Here is a 19,588-nt window from a genome sequence, read left to right on the forward strand (position 1 = left end):
CTGCATTGAAGGATGTGGATGTACTGAAAGACCATGGGCAAGTCTTCCATCTAATTATATAGACACAATCCATAAAGCCGTAGAGATTTTTGAGACCGAGCAGTCTGTTGGGATCGATATGAGAGATTAATGAATTTTTAATTATGTGTTGTTTTGAAATAATGTGTTTTTTAGTTTAAGTGTTGCTTTGAAATAATGTGTTTTTTAGAGTTAGTGTGTTTTTTATGTGTTTATTTATATCATATGCTAAAAGAGAAGTATTCATGTTAATTATAAAAAATACAATTGCAAATTATGCACTTTCATAAATGACCCAACAAATCTATTGGTTTCTCTACTTATTCATAAAAATTTATTCTTACCCTTACCGCCCGTGATTGGTTCGAAATTTTTGGGCCCCCCTTCGTTGAACACATTGCTTACTCGATTCCAGAATTGGCTTTCCTTCTGAGCTGAACCAACAATATTATCTGTAGAAATTGATGAAAAAACATTTACATAAAAAGTCTTCTAATTCATGCGTCCATTTGTATTGTTTCTGCTTCTGTTTTGGCTCGGCAATAGGTTCATCAATAAGTGATTCGTCAATATCTTCTCATGCTTCTTCTTCGTCGGTGTCTTCATCTTCAAGATCGACAGCACCCCTTGGCGAGTCAAGATTTGACGACTGTGATCCAGAAAATGAACTTCTTGAATTATTGAATGAAAGATACAGATCATTATAACCTGAACTTTAGAGGTGAAGGTTTATTGGTTGACTTTCGTTAAATTGGATCATATTGGCGTAATGGATATCAGGATGATAGAAGTTGTGAGGGTTTGACATAAAATGACCGTAATTATGAGGAAATACGGGTTATGGAGAACCCCTCATGGGAGATATTTGCATATTCGACGTATTTCGGTTTGACATTTGGAAATGATTAGGGTGTTGCGAATTGGAATACAGATTTTTCTGCGAGGATTTTTTGCTACGTGGACGTTTATCCACACCTCTAAATATGCAAAATGTAGTATTTAGGTGTGTTTTTTATGTGTAAATGAGTTGGGTATTTATATATTTTTTTTAAAATATAGCTGTTATACAAAAGTTACTATTATATATATAAATATATTTATTTATTTTTTTTCAAATTATATCCGTTGCTCACTATTTGAATTCAAACATTTTATTTTTATAATTTAAAATACACAGGTTACCTCACTTTGATTTTAAGAAAAAAAAAAAAATAATGGATCAGTCAAACCTTGCGGTTGTGACGCGCCTCCCGCGCGCGTGTATCACACGCGCGCGCTGAGGTGCGATCTCAGCCGCATGTCCACCTCACCTCCCTCATCTCACTTCACTCTCACTTTTTAACTTCCCCGAATCACTTTTTTGATACACAAACTCTCGCTCCTCACTTAATACAGTCCCCTTCAATTTAAAGATTCAATTTTTTTTGAATCACTTTATCAAAGTGAGGCATCCCATTGCGGATACTGATAGTGTTGTTGTTGAAGATATTGTCTAGGTTTTGGCCTCAAATGTTTTTTGTTCTAAGAGCATCTCTAATGGGAGGTTGTAACTTGGGGTGCCACATGAGATAATTTACACCCAAAAGTTACAATCCATTAGAGAGCATTTGTTACTTCAAACATTTTGAAGGTAAAAAAAATATAAAAATAAAAGAATAAAGTTGGATTTGTAATTTACACACTAAAAGATCTTTTTTATGCTTTATAGGTGGGCTCTAAAAGTTTGTAACCAAAATTAGTAACAAGCTATGAGGGTGTTTGGTAGCTGCTTTTTGACCTCCTGTTTGCCTTTTCACTTTGAAAAGGAGAGTTTAAGGTGTTTGGTTAGACACCTCCTGTTTGCCTTTTGTAACCGAAAAATAGTTTTTTATAAAAGCAGAGAATTCTTTCTTTTTGGAACATCAGCTTTTTCAAACAGCAAACCGTAACAGGAAACAGCAAACAGCAGGTAAAACAAACGGACCCTATATTTATTAATAAGCTCTTTAATGCTTGGTTACGATCAATTGGTAGAAAGTAACAACCAATTTAATTGCACTAGAGCTCTAATGATTGGAATAAAGAAATTGAAGTTGGGTTCTCACAAACTAAACTGGGTCAGGCTGAGGCCCCATCGCATCACATATACACTGTACAAACTTTTCAAACTTAATAAAGTTATAAATTCGAAACGGTCTTCAAATTTGAAATTACTCCATCCTGACCGTCCATTGAAAATCTCACTTCATCATTATTAATCCCTCCGCTTCTCTCATTTCAAAACTCTTCTTCTTCTTCCTCTTCCCTTCATCACTCTTTTCTACCTAAAAACATCTCTCTTTCCCCCTTCAATTCTCTCCCAATCTTTCATTTATACGTATCTAACAATCGCTTTAAACCCTTGTAGCTGCTGCAATTTTTATTCCTATTCCGGAACCAAATGCCATTCATATCCGAGGCCGCCAGCGCTATCAAGAGCAGGTTTGGTTTCCATGACCGCTCCACATCGGACTCCGTTCCCAGTACTCCAGATCTGTTAAAATCGGCGACTCGGGAGAAGTTTCCTTCTGTCCATTCTCTTGCTGCTTCGGCTGTTCAGACTACTGATGAGTGGGAGGATACTGCTGATGGCAACACTGGATCTATTGCACCGCCGCCGCGTACTCAGAGCTTTGAGTTTTGTGAAGATCCCTCGTTTTGGAATGATCATAACGTGCAGGTAATGACGTTGCTCCTTGTGGAAATTAACTTTGTTTCTTGTTTGGAAGTGGAAAATTCAGTAAGATATGATTGTAATTCAATACATCTTTGAACATATTCTGGATAAATTTAACTCTTAACTGCTGAAAGAAAACTTGTTTCTTACTAATTGAAATCACAAGCACACAAATGACTTGCCTACTTATCGGCAGAAAGTGTATATTTGTCTTAGATTTAGGGATTTCAATCAAGTGCTGTGAATGCTGTTTAATATATATTCGCAATTTTTGGTAGGTTATCATTAGATTGCGCCCACTTAGTAGTTCGGAAATCTCCCTTCAAGGCTATAGCAAGTGCGTTAAGCAAGAAAGCTGCCAGGCAATCACTTGGACAGGGCACCCTGAGTCACGATTCACCTTTGACCTTGTAGCGGATGAGAGTGTTAGTCAGGTAAACAAATTTCAACTTTGGATTTATGATGCCAATATTATCTTCTTTATCATCGTTTGTTTTAGTTATTATTATGTAAATTTTGGTTGTTATCAGGAACAATTATTCAAAGTAGCTGGGTTGCCGATGGTGGATAATTGCATGGGAGGCTACAATAGCTGCATGTTCGCATATGGCCAAGTGAGCTTTCGACCAACTTTTCAAATTTACCTTCTTTACTTCATTGTTGTATTATATAAGAATATATTGTGTAATTATAATGAGCAGAATAAACTAGTATTTGAAGTGATAGTATTATGTGAAACCATATTCAAAGATGTGATATTTTAATCGTTGAACTACAATGGATAAATGGAAAAGTTGAGCTTTTTTTCTTTCCTCACCATCTATAATAACATAACCAGACTGGAAGTGGGAAGACTCATACCATGCTTGGAGACATTGAAGGAGGCACTCGGAGGCACAGTGTTAACTGCGGAATGACACCTAGAGTATTTGAGTGTTTGTTCTCAAGAATCCAGAAGGTTTGTGTCTCTGCTTTACATGCTGTTGAATATCTTTTTGTTTCATTACGCATGTGAAGGGTTTTTTTTTTCAGCACTAACTTTGTTCAAATTTAAATAATTTAAGGATCAATTTTATTTTACAAACTTAAATTTGAAGACGATGCTTGCTATGAATCTTGCATGCTGAAGGTTAATGTAATATTGGGTGCAAATTGCTCATGGGTACTTTCTTGCTTTTGTGGCTGTTATGAGGTAGTTTTGACTGAAGCTGTTTCACAATATGGTAACTAGTAGATTCTCTTTAGTTAGTTAGGTTTAACTGTATGAAAAATAATTGACTTTAACTTGAATTTACATCTGTACTAAGAGTTTAGTGATGACTGAAGTTGTTTTAATGGCTTCCTTTCTCGTTTTAACTTTTAAGTGCTACAATATCAAATTATAGCTATACTGAAAATAATTTAGTAGTCGTGTCGTGTGCAGTCTAACTGCAAATTGGTTTGTCATTTTAATTGTATGACAGGAAAAAGAAGCTCGCAAGGATGAAAAGTTAAAATTTGCTTGTAAATGCTCATTTTTGGAGATATATAATGAGCAGATTCTTGATCTTTTGGACCCATCATCTAATAACCTACAGGTACGGATCAATTGTGCTTTTAGTTATGCAGCTAAATTATTGTACCCTTGCAGCTTTTATGATATTCAGTTGAACACTTATGATCAGAAGATTACAGAAATTCATGTTCTATATTTTTGCTGTTAGAAAATATTCAAAAAATTTACTCTTGCACTTATTTGTTATGAAGAAGTATTGTCAGTCACATGTACTTGTGATAATCAGCTGAGCCCTCACAAGCAATTTAGAGTATTAAAAAACAGCAACAATGTCCCACAAGTATGATAGATAACTAGCAGAGATTTGGTATTTCACTTCAATTCAATCCAATAGGGATAAAGAGGATGGGATGATGATGACAACTCTATAATAAAATAAGTGCACAACACGTAGACAATACATAACCTAGGGCAACCCCCAACCCTACTAAGCACATTGCTGGTGTCGAAAATGTGAAAGGTGTAAATAATCTGCTTGTTTCATCAGCCTTACAAGTTAAGTTACAATTATTACTTAATACACCTACAGACCCTTTCCTCGAACAAAAATAGAACCTATCAATTGATCCTGTGTGGACCTTTGTTTTTCCTACTCTATACTCTTCATACTTTAGGTGTATGTGGAAATTGCCCAATAAGGCCCCTTTTCCTTGGTTTACTCACTGTTATCAACTTAATATGTGGTGATATATACAGATAAGGGAAGATGCAAAGAAAGGTATCTATGTAGAGAATCTCAAGGAGATAGAAGTTGCAAGTGCAAGAGATGTGATTCAACAACTTATTCAGGTAGGAAAATGTATCTTGTATTGGATATGATCTATGATTTTAACTAAAAGTTTTTGTTCTGTTGGTACTGCCTAGTTTATATAGTAGTTTATGCATGCTATTGGACAAGAATTTATCAGCATGAAAGTTATTATTTGAAGTGATTGAAAAAGAAATGAAAAGGCTTCTTTTTGGAAAAAAAAAGAAAAAAAAGATTTTTTATTGTATTTATTTTCAACAAGTATTTGCATGGATATGTATCTCCTTACATTTATAAGATTAATACTTCACCTATATCATTTCTTTTGTTTTAGGGTGCTGCAAATAGAAAAGTTGCATCTACTAACATGAACCGGGCAAGTAGTCGCTCTCATAGTGTATTTACATGCATCATTGAAAGTAAGGTTAGTAATTAATAGATCTACCTCCCATTGGCTAATTTACCTAACAAGCTTTTTCTAATGAATTTCTTAGAATACATCGTGCTATGGCTGATTTCTTATGGCTCTGTCATTGGTGCTTTTCTCAGTGGGAATCCCAAGGAGTAACACATCACCGGTTTGCTCGGCTTAATCTTGTTGATTTAGCAGGATCCGAGAGGTATGATGATGTGGAACAAATGAGTGATAATTCTAAAGGAGGAAAATTACAATTGATAGTTATCACAACTAATTTAGCATGATCACAGGCAGAAGAGTTCTGGGGCTGAAGGTGAACGTCTTAAGGAAGCTACCAATATCAATAAGTCTCTTTCAACATTGGGGTCTGATTTTATCTTTTTTCTTTTCTTTTTTGCTCCATAAACTGTTTTTGAGAGGATTGTTTCTGAATGATTTTTGTAGTAGCAGATTTCCATGTGATTTTTGGGATAACAAAATTAAAAACATTGAGCTAATTTTGATTTTTGCAGACTTGTGATCATGAACCTTGTGAGTATATCCAATGGAAAGTCTCAACATGTTCCTTACAGAGATTCCAAGCTTACATTTCTACTTCAGGTATATATTTTAAATTATTTAAGTAGTTAAATATTTTTTTCTTTGAGAATGTTTGGGCACTTTGTTTCTGGACTCTTGAGATTCTGTTTTCCTTTTGGAGTGAAGCTTGAAGAATGATTTTTGTTTGGGCAAATATTCCAAGTTCATTTGATTCTGTTGCTACACATATTAGCTAGGTTCTAGCTTGTCAAGTAAATCCATGGTTGAAAGGAACTTCTTTTTTTTTTTTTTTTTTTTAAATTGGGACGTAGAGAAAAAGTTATGATAAATGACAATGAAAATTGTAAAGATGTCGTATTGAAAAAATTGCAGAAACTTCACTAGGTAGATTGCATGAGATAGTGTTCTAATTGAATTATGATACTAAAGGTGTTTGAAGCACAAGATTACATTGTGGACTATTACACTAACAAAATTTTGATTCTTTCCTTTTCAGGATTCACTTGGAGGGAACTCAAAAACTATTATTATTGCTAATATTAGCCCATCTCTCTGGTTAGTTGTCGCTCTAATTTTTATTTTTATTAATTCTAAGATTTTTAGGTATGTAAATTCAACTCAAACAACAAAGTCTTAGTTCCAAAACGATTCGGGGTCGGCTAACATGAGTCGTCATACAAAACCGTGAAATCAAGTCGTTTCAGCGACATAAATTCTCTCCCTCCACTCCGTTCTATCCACTGTCATATTTTCCTCAATCCCCAATAAACTCATATCACTCTCAATCACCATCTTCTAAGTTTGCTTAGGCCTTCCTCTGCCCCTCACCATTGCATCCCTTTACCACTCTTCAATTCTTCTAACTGGCGGATCAAACGCTCTTCGTCTTACATAGCCAAACCACCTTAGTCGATTTTACCTCATTTTATTCTCGAGAAATATAACCCCTACTTTCGTCCTAATTATTTCATTCCTCACTCGATCCTTTCTCGTATAGCCACACATCCGTAACCCTTAATTTAATTTGGGCTAATTTTACTATTTAATTTGGTTGGAATTTGATATTATCTCACCAATTGTATATTTCTCGTCAAAATATGCGAAACATTAAAAGTTTTGGGCCGATTTGGTAATTTACCAATTATTCTAGCTGAATTGGAGAGGGCGAGCCTTGGCGCAACGGTAAAACGTTGTTGCCGTGTGACCAGAGGTCACGGGTTCGAGTCTTAGGAGCGGCCTCTTGCCAATTGGCAAGGGAAGGCTTGCCCCCAATACACCCTTGTGGTGGGATCCCTCCCTGGACCCTCGCTCAGCGGGGACGCGTAATGCGACCGGGCCGCCCTTTTTTTTTTATTCTAGCTGAATTGGGAGCCAAGCTAATATACAAGTTACAACAACATTTTTCGTGGAAGACATGGGCATAAGTTAGTGGAGTGGAATGTGGGTTATTGGGAGAGAAAACAGTTGGGGAACTTCCTTGCTGGGCGGTTATGGAGAAAGGGAGTAGTTGAGAACTTTCTTATTCATCAGTTATGGAGCAACCTTAGCGAATCATAGATCTTTCTTATGAAAAGTTTGAACTTTCTTACTAAATATAGAAAAACACGCGCAATCATGAAGTATTCAACAGTCGGAAACGGCTTAATCTCAGGAGTAAAGGGGAATAGAGCGGTTATATATGCCTTTGGGAGTAGATTTAAAAGGAGATTTTTTGGAAGAAAGGGACACAAACAATCACACAAAAACCAAACAGAATCCAGAATTCTTCAATGGCTACAACTTAGTTATTTTTATTATTTTTTTCATCTTTTATTGTAAGTTCTTGATTTCTTCTGTCATTTCAATTGTTCAATTTAAGATTAGTCAATTCGATTTACAAATTCTTGGTGTAATTTCAATACAGCAAATATCAGTCTTCTAGATTTAGCTGCGAACTTTAAGCTTTTTCATGTACTTTAAGCTTTCACGCGATCGTCTTTGATAAAAGTTAGATTTTTACAACATTTTGGGGTTTTTCTACAAAACTTCTGGCACGCTCGGACAGGAATTAAAAAAAGGGTTAAACAACATACCCATCTCCGCCACCGACATCTTATGAATGTGACATTGTTTCACTGCACAACATTCTGTACTATATAACAATGCACGTCTAATTGACATGCGATAGAATTTTCCTTTTAATCTATTAGGCATGCCGGGATCGCAAAAGAAACCCGTAGCACTCTTCCACTTCAACAAACCAGATTTAATCCTATGAGCAACATCTCCATCCAATTCTCCATCTGTTTGAATAATAAACCTAAATAATGGAAGCAATCCGAGCCTTAGACAACCCTCCCGTCTAGGGTGATTGTCCCTACCTCCCTACTTCTGTCGCCGCTAAACTTGCACTCCAAATATTTCGTCTTACTTCTGCTCAACTTAAAGCCTCTAGATTCCAAAGTTTGTCTCCATAATTCCAACTTACTCTCAAGCATTCTTCCGTTTCATCAACCAACACAATATCATGTGCAAACAACATACACCATGGTATACCGTCTTGAAGTGAACTCGTTAATTCGTCCATAATAATGACAAAAAGGAATTGGCTAAGTGCGGAAGCTTGATGCACTCCAATCGTAATAGGGAACTCCTCAGTCTTCCCAACATTGGTACGTACGCTCGTGCACGCTCCCTTATACATGTCCTTTATGTTGTCAATATATTTCTGCGAAATGTCTTTCCTTGTTAAAGCCCACCAAAGTACTTCTCTTGGTACCTTATCATATGCCTTCTCCAAGTCAATGAAAACCATATGCAAATCTTTCTTCTTATTCCGATATTGCTCCATTAATCGTCTCATTAGATGAATGGCCTCTATAGTTGATCTTCCCGGTATAAAACGAAATTGGTTTTCCGAGATCTTCACACTTCTCCTTAGCCTTTGTTGGATCACTCGCTCCCAAAGTTTCATAGTGTGACTCATTAGTTTGATTCCTCGATAGTTGACACAATCTTGGACATCGCCTTTGTTTTTATACAAAGGGATTAGGGTACTTTTCCTCCATTCCGATGGCATCTTATTGCTTCTCCAAATCTTATTGAAGAAAGTCGTCAACCAGTCAATTCTTCTCTCTCCCAAATATCTCCAAATCTCAATAGGGATGCCATCCTGCTTTCTTCAATCCCATCTTTTCTAATGTCCTTTTGAATTCTCCGCATAGAGTCATGATTTACCATATGGTGGGGGATACTTGTATCTCCAACATCTTGTCTGCAATCTCCATTAAATAAGTTATCAAAATAGGACCTGTATCGTTTCTTGATACTCTTTGGTTCACATCCTTCCCGCATTTAACTTTTTCAAGGTCTCTAGTCTTCCTACCTCTCATACGGGCAATTCTATATATTTTTCTTTCCTCTTCCTTCGTATCCAATCTCGAATACAGATCCCGATTCACCTTTGCTCTGGCATCTCGTATGACCTTCTTTGCTTTCCTTTTAGCATCTTTATACTTTTCGTAATTCTCATCACTCCTACATTTCTCCAATATTTTATTGCTTGTCGCACTTCTTCAGTCCACCAAGATGTGTCCTTACCCGGTGGCATGTTACCTTTAGATTCCCCTAGAACTTCCTTCACTACTTCCTTTAGTCTATATCTAAATCCATGTTACAAGACCAAATATCTTTTGTGGCAATCTTATCCACAAATTTTTGTTGGTTGACCCTTGCAGTTTCCACCACTTAATCTTCGTCTCCACTTGTGGTATTCGTTTCTTGTACATCTCCTACTTCGAAAATCAAACACCACTACTCTATGTTGAGTTGCAGTACTCTCACTAGGGATCACCTTACAACAATATAACTCTTTCTCCAAGTCAATTTGGCTCGCATTACCCCCATTCTGATAAGTCACTAAGTGGGAGGTTCTTTTCACAAACCAAGTGTTCATGATACTAAAGTCATATGCTAATGCGAATTCCAGAATATCATTTCCTGCTTCATTCCAAAACCTCCATGGACACTCTCAAACCCATCTCGCCTAGAACCCACAATGCCCATTGAGGTCACCACCCAGTATCATCTTATCATCCCTAGAAACCTGTTACACCACTTCCTCCAAGTCCTCCTAAAAAGCATGTCTTATAGAGGCATGGTGAGCTTAATACTCTTTCTAGACACCGCTACTACATCATCAATATATTCCCGATCAATGAGAATACCTACTCCATTTCTACCCTTATCCCTTCGTGAGTACCAAAGCTTATAACCCCAAGGAGTTATCTCTCTGGCCTTGGCTCCAACCCACTTGGGTTTTGGCACATTATATTTATTCTCCTCCTCTTCATAACATCTACAATTTCAACTAATCTTCCTTTCAAAGAGCCTATGTTCTATGTCCCAAAGCGTAACCTACTACCGCTACCATTACCGTTACTGTGGACTAGTTTCTTTACCCGTCCATCATGTGGGGACCCTTGCACATTTTTCACTACACCCGAGCCTATGAAGTGCAGCGTGTCCCTGAGTAGGGAACGCTCCCACGATATCCGTATTTTGGTTCATGTCCATAAGATATGGCCAAGTTTTAAGCTGGCTGCCACAAACCTACCGCAACACTCCTCCTTCATCCGGGCTTGGGACCGGCTGTAAATGTCCTACTTACCTCCATCCTATAAGGTTTACCGAATAGCTATGAAAAGAAAACATGGAATAAATGAAAAATATGAGCTTAATATGTTATTGTAAAATGCAAATGGATGACAAAGAAAACATGAATGGATGTGTAATCAGATACACCAGATTGAAAGAAAACTCTATCCGATTATGAGGAAGTAATATGTATTTATACATAGAGACACTAACTAGGAATAAATGCTAACTACTACCTAAACTAATTAATGGTTATAGTTGTACACCTTAGTGTGTGTATATATATATATATATAGTGGCGGAGCCAGAGCTCAAAGTCCGGAGGGGCTCCATTGTATGAATTTTTTTTTTCTTAATAACAACTTAAGGCTTTGATTCATAGTAATCAAATCAAAATTTTCAAATTTTTGATAATATAAGAGTAAATTTGATCATAATTTGAAACATTAAGGTACAAAACAACTGAGATTCAATATAAAATAAGGATAAGGTGAAAAATACTCTAATGTTTACATCTAAGAACAATTTTACCCCTAACGTATAAAATGGTTCAATTGTAGCCTTAACGTTGGCAGCCAAGAGCAATTTTATCCCTACCGTTGACAAGTTTGGTCAATTGGAGAAATTATTCATCAAATTAGAGATTCCTTTAATTATCACTACAACCAACTGTGCAAACTTAGTTTTATGTCATATAATCACATTCTACATTATAAGTACTAATTTTAACTATTTTGGGGGCTGCTCGGGACTGAACCACTGTTCGTAAAGGGTGTAGGGTGTTCCGGAGGGTCGGGAGACCCTCCCCTACCCCCCTAGCTCCGCCCCTGCATATATATAATATGTTATTGTAAAATGCCCTTGGATATAAAATGCTAGAATATGAGTAAGGTTTAATTTTAAGTTAAACCCTAAATTTAGTGAAAATATTTTTCCCATACTCTAGAATATTTTAAGCTTCAATATTTATATAGAATGTGAACTAACAATTCTTAGGTATTGGTAACTAAAAAAAAATAAATGTTTACTTTTTCTTTTATCATAGTGTTCGAATAGTGATATACTTTTATAACATTACTACTAACTTGGATGAAAACCATTTTATTGCAGCTCTTCGTTGGAGACATTAAGCACATTAAAGTTTGCACAACGTGCGAAATTCATTAAGAACAATGTACATTATCTATTCTTTGCCATTCTAATTTCTTCTTGCTGCTTTAGCAAATAGTTTGTGATTTTTTTTGATGGGGATGCATAACATTTTTGGTATTGGATGCTTTAGATTCTGTTTTCATTGATTATAGGATTCTGCTGTTCTGATATTTTTAGGCAATTGTTAATGAAGATGCTTCAGGGGATGTTATCGCGATGAGAATGCAAATTCAACAGCTCAAGGTATTTTGCTCATTTTGAGTCACTTAGGATGTAATGGACCTTCAAATGCTGTTGCTAAATCTTTTAAGCCAGTGGATTTGTACCTTTCCGTTGCTTTTACCATATGCCAATTTTTTTCTCCTAGAATCAGTTTTTTTTTTTTTTTGGTTCAATTGCACCTTGATCACCTCTAGCTGTTTATTGGAATTCATATTATTTTCAGAAAGAAGTGTCTCGTCTGCGGGGTTTAGTCAATGGAGGACCTGAAGATCTGGATAATAATACATCAGTCTTAAGCATTCTGGGATCTCCAGGACCTTTCCTAGGATCATTTAGTCCTCTGGTTACTGAAAAAAGAACGTCTCAGGTATCCGCTTGTCATTTGTAAGCTTGGCACATCTTGTGAGTACTATGATCTAACACTTAGCTATTCTTTTCTTTTATTGATCAGAAGAAAGACTATGAAGCTGCCCTTGTTGGGGCTTTCAAGAGGCAAAAAGACATGGATATCACATTGAAGGCACTGGCAGATGAAAATGAGGCAGCTAAGCTACTGGTATTTGCAAAGCAAGATTTTATTGCTGCATGCTCTCTTTGACTTTTCAACTCTTTATGTTGGTGAAAGTTGGTTGATGCCAAAACTTGCATTTCATTTTTTTATTATACTTTTTTAAGTTCTAGGTTCATCAGGTTTTTTTTACATAACTGTTCATCCAATACTATTACATAATTAATTGGAAACATGTTTTTCTGAAAAAAAGAATAATGTTTGTCATTTTGTACTAGGCCAAGCAAAGAGCTGACGAGATTCAAGGCCTGAAAATGAGATTGCGTTTTCGAGAAGCCGGAATCAAAAGACTAGAAGCGGTTGCTTCTGGAAAGATTTCAGCAGAGTCACACTTGTTGAGAGAAAAGGAGGAACATCTGAAAGAAATTGAAGTTTTGCAAACTCAGGTGGATCGGAACCAAGAAGTAACAAGATTTGCTATGGAAAATTTACGGCTACATGACGAAATTAGAAGGCATGCTCTTCTTTCCTCTAACATTTCTTTTTGTCTGCATGCGAACCTTTATCATCTTTTTTATAGTTTCATTTGCTGTATGGAGAAACCAATACAATGTTGTTTGTTCATTATATATAAATGGGTGAATAATTTATTAGTCCTCACCTTTTTACCTAACACACTGTTTAATCCCTATTTTGAAAAACACATTATAGGGTGACTATTTTGTCAATATTAACCTTTTGGTCCTTTTGCCTATTTTTTTTTTAGATTTTTAACAGAACATATCTTAACTTTCAAGACAGCCATAGTACGATACAAAATGAACATGTTACTCTCTTATTTTTTGTCTGTTCATACAAAATATAACGGTTAAAAATCTAAAAAAAATAGAATGACCAACGGGTTAATATTGACAAAAGATAGGGATCTTATAATATGTTTTTCAAAATTAGGAAGACTAAACAGTCTGTTACGTAGAAAGGTGGGACTAAAAAATTATTTACCCTATATAAATTGTCATATTCAGTGGCACAATTGATGAATTATTTTCCATTTTCCATTAATTAAAAACTGAGATGGATGCAAAACATAAAAATTCAGTACATAATGTAATTTTGATGTCCTTGCCCACACTATTTTCCATATTAGACATGTGGATTCATCTGATACAAGGATAGAATTTAGGGATAAGGTATCAAAATAGGCCTAAGGTTTTTGGGAAGTACCAATTTAGGCTCAACGTTCAAAATAGCACCAATATAGGCTTACGTTTACAATATAATATCAATTTAGGCTTAACGTTTACAATATAGCATCAATTTAGGCATCACGTACAAAATAGCACCAATATAGGCTTAACATTTATAATATATATACAATTTAAGCTAAACGTCACAATTAAATTAACCATATTTTATTCTTTTCCTATTAACTTTATATGTTATCTTTTTATTTAGTTATATTTTCTTATTTATTATAATACAATTAATTAGTTTTCTTGTCCATTAAAACATTCAACTACTTTTAGTTTGTATATATTACATGAGCCATGAAATTTAGGAGTCATGGAATTGTTGATGAAAAGCAAATATAAAGTTTTAATGGGTAAGAAAACTAATTAATTGTATTATAATAAATAAGAAAATATAACTAAATAAAAAGATAACATATAAAGTTAATAGGAAAAGAATATAATATGGTTAATTTAATTGTGACGTTTAGCTTAAATTGTATATATTTTGTAAAACGTTAAGCTTAAATTCGTATTATTTTGTAAACGTTAAGCCTATATTGGTACTATGTTGTACGTGATGCCTAAATTGATGTTATATTGTAAACGTTAAGCCTATATTGGTGCTATTTTGAACGTTGAGCCTAAATCGGTACTTCCCCAAAAACCTTAGGCTTATTTTGATAGCTTATCTTAGAATTTAAGATCAGCCTAGTCGTTTATGTCGAGTTCACTTTTGCAAACCAAATATGTCATGTAATTTCTTTCATTTGTTGATTTAGACTTGTGTAAAAATATTCTGTCAAAGTTACTGCATGGTGCTGTTAAACTAACTTGCCGTTGTGCTGTAAATCCACAGATTAAAGTCCTTTTTTGAAGAAGGTGAACGGGAGATGATGAATGAACAAATCACGGTGTTACAAAATAAGGTAGTAAAGCGAATCTATGTTAGTGTATTTCATCTAACATATTTTTACTACTAATTTATTCATTGAATCTAAGTCTTTATCCTACTATACATGTAGTTGCTAGAAGCTCTTGATTGGAAACTTATGCACGAACCAGATGTGAAGACAGAAGTCCATGGTGATGCTTTGGACTCTAATAAGGTAACATTTTTGGTTAATTTGTACAATTTTCTATGCGCAATCTTTCTTGATGATTGATTAGCATGTTAATTTTCTATCGGCAAACTCAGCAACTGAAATTACTAGCTGGGACAAAAAATGAGTGAGGAGCTCCTGGTGTTAAGTATGTGAACAATAAACTTCATTGTTTGGATCCGCTTCTTTAGTCTATATTGGCATTGCTCGTACTATAATTACTTCAGAATTATTATTTTCTGAAGTGGCTATGTCTTAACAGGACGTTTGGTATTCTATTGGGATAGGGATAGGAATAAATGTTGGGATAGGGATAGGTATAAATGGTTGGGATAAGGATAAAAATATGCTAGTTGAGAATTAATATTCAATGTTTGGTATGTGGGATAGAGATTGGGATAAAATAATATATTTTACTATTTAACCTTATTTAAACTACATAACATTAATTTGAGGGATAAGATGGACTTTTCCATCCTATTAAAATCGCAGGAGCTTATCCCACCTCCTTATACCACCCCCTCCTGGGTATAGGATTTGAGGGATAAGAAGCTTATCCCTCATCCGTCTCACTCTTCTATCTCCCAAACAAACACGGGATAATTTATCTCATGTTTTTTATCCCTATCCCACATCCTATATCCCTTCTAACAAACACTCAGTACTTTGTAACCTCAATATACGTTAACCTCTTTTAAGTTTGTCACCCAGAAAATAATTAGGAACCTGTTGCATTGTGACTGTTAAGTACGATATTTTTTTTACAAGTGTTATTTCATTCCACGTGTAAAGTGAAATATGACTTAACATTATTTTAGTTCAGTTTCCGCAATCATATTTGTTAGTCATTGTGAAGAAGGGTATTTGGTCATTTGTCATTCCCAACCTTGCATGTTTGATTATGCTTTCTTGATCTCTGCTTCTCATACCGTACCTAACTCTGGTACTCCTGCAACTGGAGCCCAATCAGTGCCAGTGTGGGCCTGCTTATCCATGCTTCTACCATGTCTTATTTTAAATCGTAATTTTGCAAAGTATTAGACTGTTTTTTCATTTTGCGTAGTACTAAGGAAGACTGGATTGAGTTTCTAAAGACAAATGTTTTTCAATTCAGGATGCAGCAATGCCTTGGCAATCATTAATTAATGAGGAGAATGAATTCCTGCGCATGCAGGTATATTGTACTTCTTTGTGAATGAAATTTTACATGATTCACCCTAAAATTTATTTTCATTTTATAGAGCTGATGTGGATCAATTATCTTATTATACAGGCTATTCAAAATCAGTCAGAGATAGACACACTTCAAAAGCAATTGAACTTCTGCCTTCAAGAGAACGAAAAATTGGAAAGGTATGTTATATGTTACAGATAAGAAAAATTACAATGCCAACAGATAAGAAATATACATTCTATGCTATTCTCTAGATGTTGGTTCATTAAAAAAACAAGATTCTGGGTTTGACTTTACTAAATTATTTTGTAGGAGCGCTAATGATCTATTAACAAAATTGGAAAAGGAGAGATCTCTCAGAGACGCAAAAGAAGAAAAAGAGAAACTTGAGCTTCCTTCTTTGTCAACTGATGCATCCAGTATCAATTTTCATTGCCAAATGGAGCTCAAAACAATGGTTGATGCCATTGGCGCTGCAAGTCAAAGAGAGGCAGAAGCTCATAATAAAGCAATCATTCTATCCAAAGAGAATGATGAGCTGCATTTGAAGTTAGAAGCTTGTAATGAAGCAAACAATGAGCTTCAGACAAAGCTTAAAGCCTTAATTGAGGAGAAGAATAGTCTCATTGAAATATATGAACGGGCAGCTTCTGAAAGTCAGTACAAAGGTCTGAAAAATGCTGATGGTGTAGGACAAAATGATATGGAAGTTGAAGGTAATGGTGTTTTGCTGGAGTTTACCAAACAAAAAGACAATGTGATGGGGACAATTGTAAAGAAACTAGAGCAGCAACTTTCAGAAATGCATGAAGAAAATGATAAATTGATGGGCTTGTATGAAAAGGCCATGCATGAGAGAGATGAATTCAAAAGATTGTTTTCCTCTGAATCTAGAGAACTTGATTGCGCTGAGAAGCTTGTTGAAGTTGGAGGCAAATGTACTGAAGAACCTAATAATGAGCTCGAGGGGCACAAGGATACAGCGGAAGAAGAAGAAGAGGAGAATGTTACCTTTTATGATACAGAAATAGGGTCATTAAATCTTATTCCAGTGAAGGTTTCGGGAGATCTAAATTTGGCTAAGCTGAAACTAGAGAAAGCAGAGCAGAAGGTTTCAGATTCTGCTAAAAACATTGTTCTTCTAGGCTCACTAGAGGGAGCTTTCATGGAGTTTCATGAGTTTTGGAGGGAATTTGAATCAATCAAAGAGAGGGTTAAGGTCAAGCAGCAAGAAATTAGATCTTTGGAAGCCCTTTCTTCAGAAATGCAGGAAAGAAAAGCTCTCACAGAAAAGAGGTTGTCAGCACTCAAGTATTCTCTATCATGCTTCTGTCAGTCCCTTAGTTACTTTGAACAACGAGAAGCTCGAGCAAGGACCAGGCTGCAAGCTTCATCTACTTACGTAGACCAAAAGAAAGAGGAACTGGTATGCCTTGAAGTCTGCAAGGGTGAAACTGAGGGTGCGATGGGAAGACTTGAAGAGGCTGAACTTGTGTTGAGAAAGAAGCATACAAGGTTGAAGTCTAAACTTGAGGAAGAGAAGCGGCGACAGGAGAATGAAAAGGTACTGTTTGCCATTGAGAACATTGAAAAGGTAGATACTGGTGAGAGGAATTGGCATAGAGGCATTAAAGCAACTGATTTGCTGAAGTCTGAAGAAGAAAAGACCAAGCTGCAAACGGAAATAAAAGGAACTCTAGAGAAGCTTGGTCAGATAAGGGTGGAGATTGAGGATTACAGTAAAAAGTCCGGAAAGATGGAGAACAAGATAGGATCCATTAAAAAGGAGATAGAAAAAGGGTCGAGGTGTATGGAAGAGATGAAAGTTGCACTTGAGAGTGTGATTGAAGAAAAGGAAAGTCTGTTGGAGATGGAAGAGAATGGAAAGTCACAAGTAGGGAGCATGATTATTGAATATCAGCAAAATGTGTTTGATGTAGATTTGAAGGAGATGGAAACGAAGACAGGGGAGGAAGAATTAGAGCTAGAGTTGAGGAGGCTGGAAGTGCTGCGGATGGAGAGGGTAGCAGCATATGAGAAGATAGCAAAAGTAATGGAAGAAAGAAGTAGGAATTCATGCTGCTGCTTATCTGAAAAATTGGAAGAAGATCTCCTAAATGTTTGGACTTGTCTCAAGGAGGTTAAGACTCTTCTGGAGGAGGAGAATTAAGGCTATGCTGTTTGGTTCAAATGATTGTACGGTTTGAAAAATGTTCATGTTTTTCTTCTGTTAATACACGCAGCCTAGGTAGTCCTTCCCATTTTGTTGTACATTTTTTCGATTGGTTTATAACTTTTGAGCTATTGAATTTGAACCAAAAAGCAGTTCATCATGTACATTAGCAAACAGCTCTGATTTCCAAATAATTTTTCCAGACAATGCCAAACCATATACAACTCTAAATAAATACAAGAATGGAGAAAGTTTATGATTTATATCCATGTCCGTTTAGGCGATATTCCCGTTCTCTATTAACTCGTTCAATAAGAATTCGCCCTCCCCTCGCAATTGGACTAAACTTAACACTGATGGGGTAATCAGAATATTGCTGGTGCTTGTGGTATTTCCAGGTCTAGCCGAGGCTTCCCAAGAGCCTGCTTTTGCAATTTCGTTAGCCAATAAGGGGGCTTTTGAACCAGAGCTTAAAGGTGTCATTTATGCAATGAAAAAGGCTACCGAGCTTAATTGGTTCCCTTTGGTTGGAATGCCATTCTTTATATGTGGTAAATCTTCTTCTTTCACAGTTCGTTGGGAGTAGCGGCGAATGCAGTATTCGTCAGAGGGCAAACCAATTTTACGTGTTTTTGTCAAAGATTAATATAAGATATATGATTGGGCCTTAACTATAACTATAAGTTCGAGCTTTTAGTTCAATCGGTTCCATGACATGGTATCAGAGCCACCGTGATCAAACGGTCGAGTGTTCGAGTCCTGACAACCTCATTCATATAAGATATATGATTGAGAGGGTGTTCTCTATAAACTTTCTAGAGTTGCAATGAGATAAAACAAAAATAGTAGCAATCGGGTGTTTCCCAAAAATACCCAAAATAATTATCTTTACTATTTTTATCTCTCCCCAAAATAATTAGACTACCCTCTAAAATAAACCCTCAAAATTCATAAGGCACAATTGTGCCTCCTCTCACTACATCTTCCTCTCAACTCTCCAATCTCTCTTTTATTTTTTCCCACAATTCTATATTGGCACCCTAAATCTATGGCCTTATATAGCCATATTCTTGAAGACTTTTTCAACTAATTAGTTGAGAAAGTCAAGGTTTCATATGTGCCATGATTTGTGCCCATAAATCATGGCACAACTTGTTTGACCATCTTTATTTTTAATTACAAATTACAAAAACCATCCCTCAATAATACAAATTACAAAAATAATCCCTCATTAATTGGAATATCACAACAATTCCTTTTTCGTTTAATTGTTTTAAATTAATAGTTAATTTTCACAACAATCTTCCACTTAACTATTAATTTAAAACTTTCAATTTTTTTTTTTTGATATATATGATGTACTTTCCCATCATCACCTTGTAAACGGAGCACTTCTCTCCGCAAACAACTTCTCGGTG

General features: G+C 35.7%; 1 protein-coding gene across 2 annotated transcripts; it reads left to right on the forward strand.

Annotated features, from left to right (window-relative positions):
* The first annotated feature begins 2,217 nt into the window (after nucleotides 1-2,217).
* Nucleotides 2,218-18,433, forward strand: LOC136223491 (kinesin-like protein KIN-12E). Of its 2 annotated transcripts, none has more exons than XM_066011517.1 (21): nucleotides 2,218-2,716; nucleotides 2,992-3,147; nucleotides 3,244-3,327; nucleotides 3,552-3,671; nucleotides 4,177-4,290; nucleotides 4,965-5,057; nucleotides 5,351-5,440; nucleotides 5,566-5,636; nucleotides 5,725-5,799; nucleotides 5,947-6,034; nucleotides 6,471-6,529; nucleotides 11,720-11,783; nucleotides 11,939-12,004; nucleotides 12,207-12,350; nucleotides 12,435-12,539; nucleotides 12,770-13,005; nucleotides 14,580-14,649; nucleotides 14,746-14,829; nucleotides 15,938-15,997; nucleotides 16,097-16,176; nucleotides 16,310-18,433. In XM_066011517.1, the coding sequence occupies exons 1-21, from the start codon at nucleotides 2,438-2,440 to the stop codon at nucleotides 18,165-18,167; spliced, it is 3,996 nt and encodes a 1,331-aa protein (XP_065867589.1). In that variant the 5' UTR covers nucleotides 2,218-2,437; the 3' UTR covers nucleotides 18,168-18,433. The 2 variants fall into 2 exon arrangements, with proteins under 2 accessions (XP_065867589.1, XP_065867590.1); XM_066011518.1 differs by having other exon boundaries at nucleotides 12,438-12,539.
* Nucleotides 18,434-19,588: the final 1,155 nt, after the last annotated feature.

This window comes from Euphorbia lathyris, chromosome 3 (assembly GCF_963576675.1).
Source record: "Euphorbia lathyris chromosome 3, ddEupLath1.1, whole genome shotgun sequence".
Lineage (NCBI taxonomy): Eukaryota > Viridiplantae > Streptophyta > Magnoliopsida > Malpighiales > Euphorbiaceae > Euphorbia > Euphorbia lathyris.

Coding starts and splice junctions, on each gene's coding strand:
- LOC136223491 (XM_066011517.1), top strand. CDS start 2,438: ATGCCATTCATATCCGAGGCCGCCAGCGCTATCAAGAGCAGGTTTGGT. Junction 5,637..5,724: donor GATTTAGCAGGATCCGAGAG/GTATGATGATGT, acceptor GCATGATCACAG/GCAGAAGAGTTCTGGGGCTG. Junction 6,530..11,719: donor AATATTAGCCCATCTCTCTG/GTTAGTTGTCGC, acceptor ATTTTATTGCAG/CTCTTCGTTGGAGACATTAA.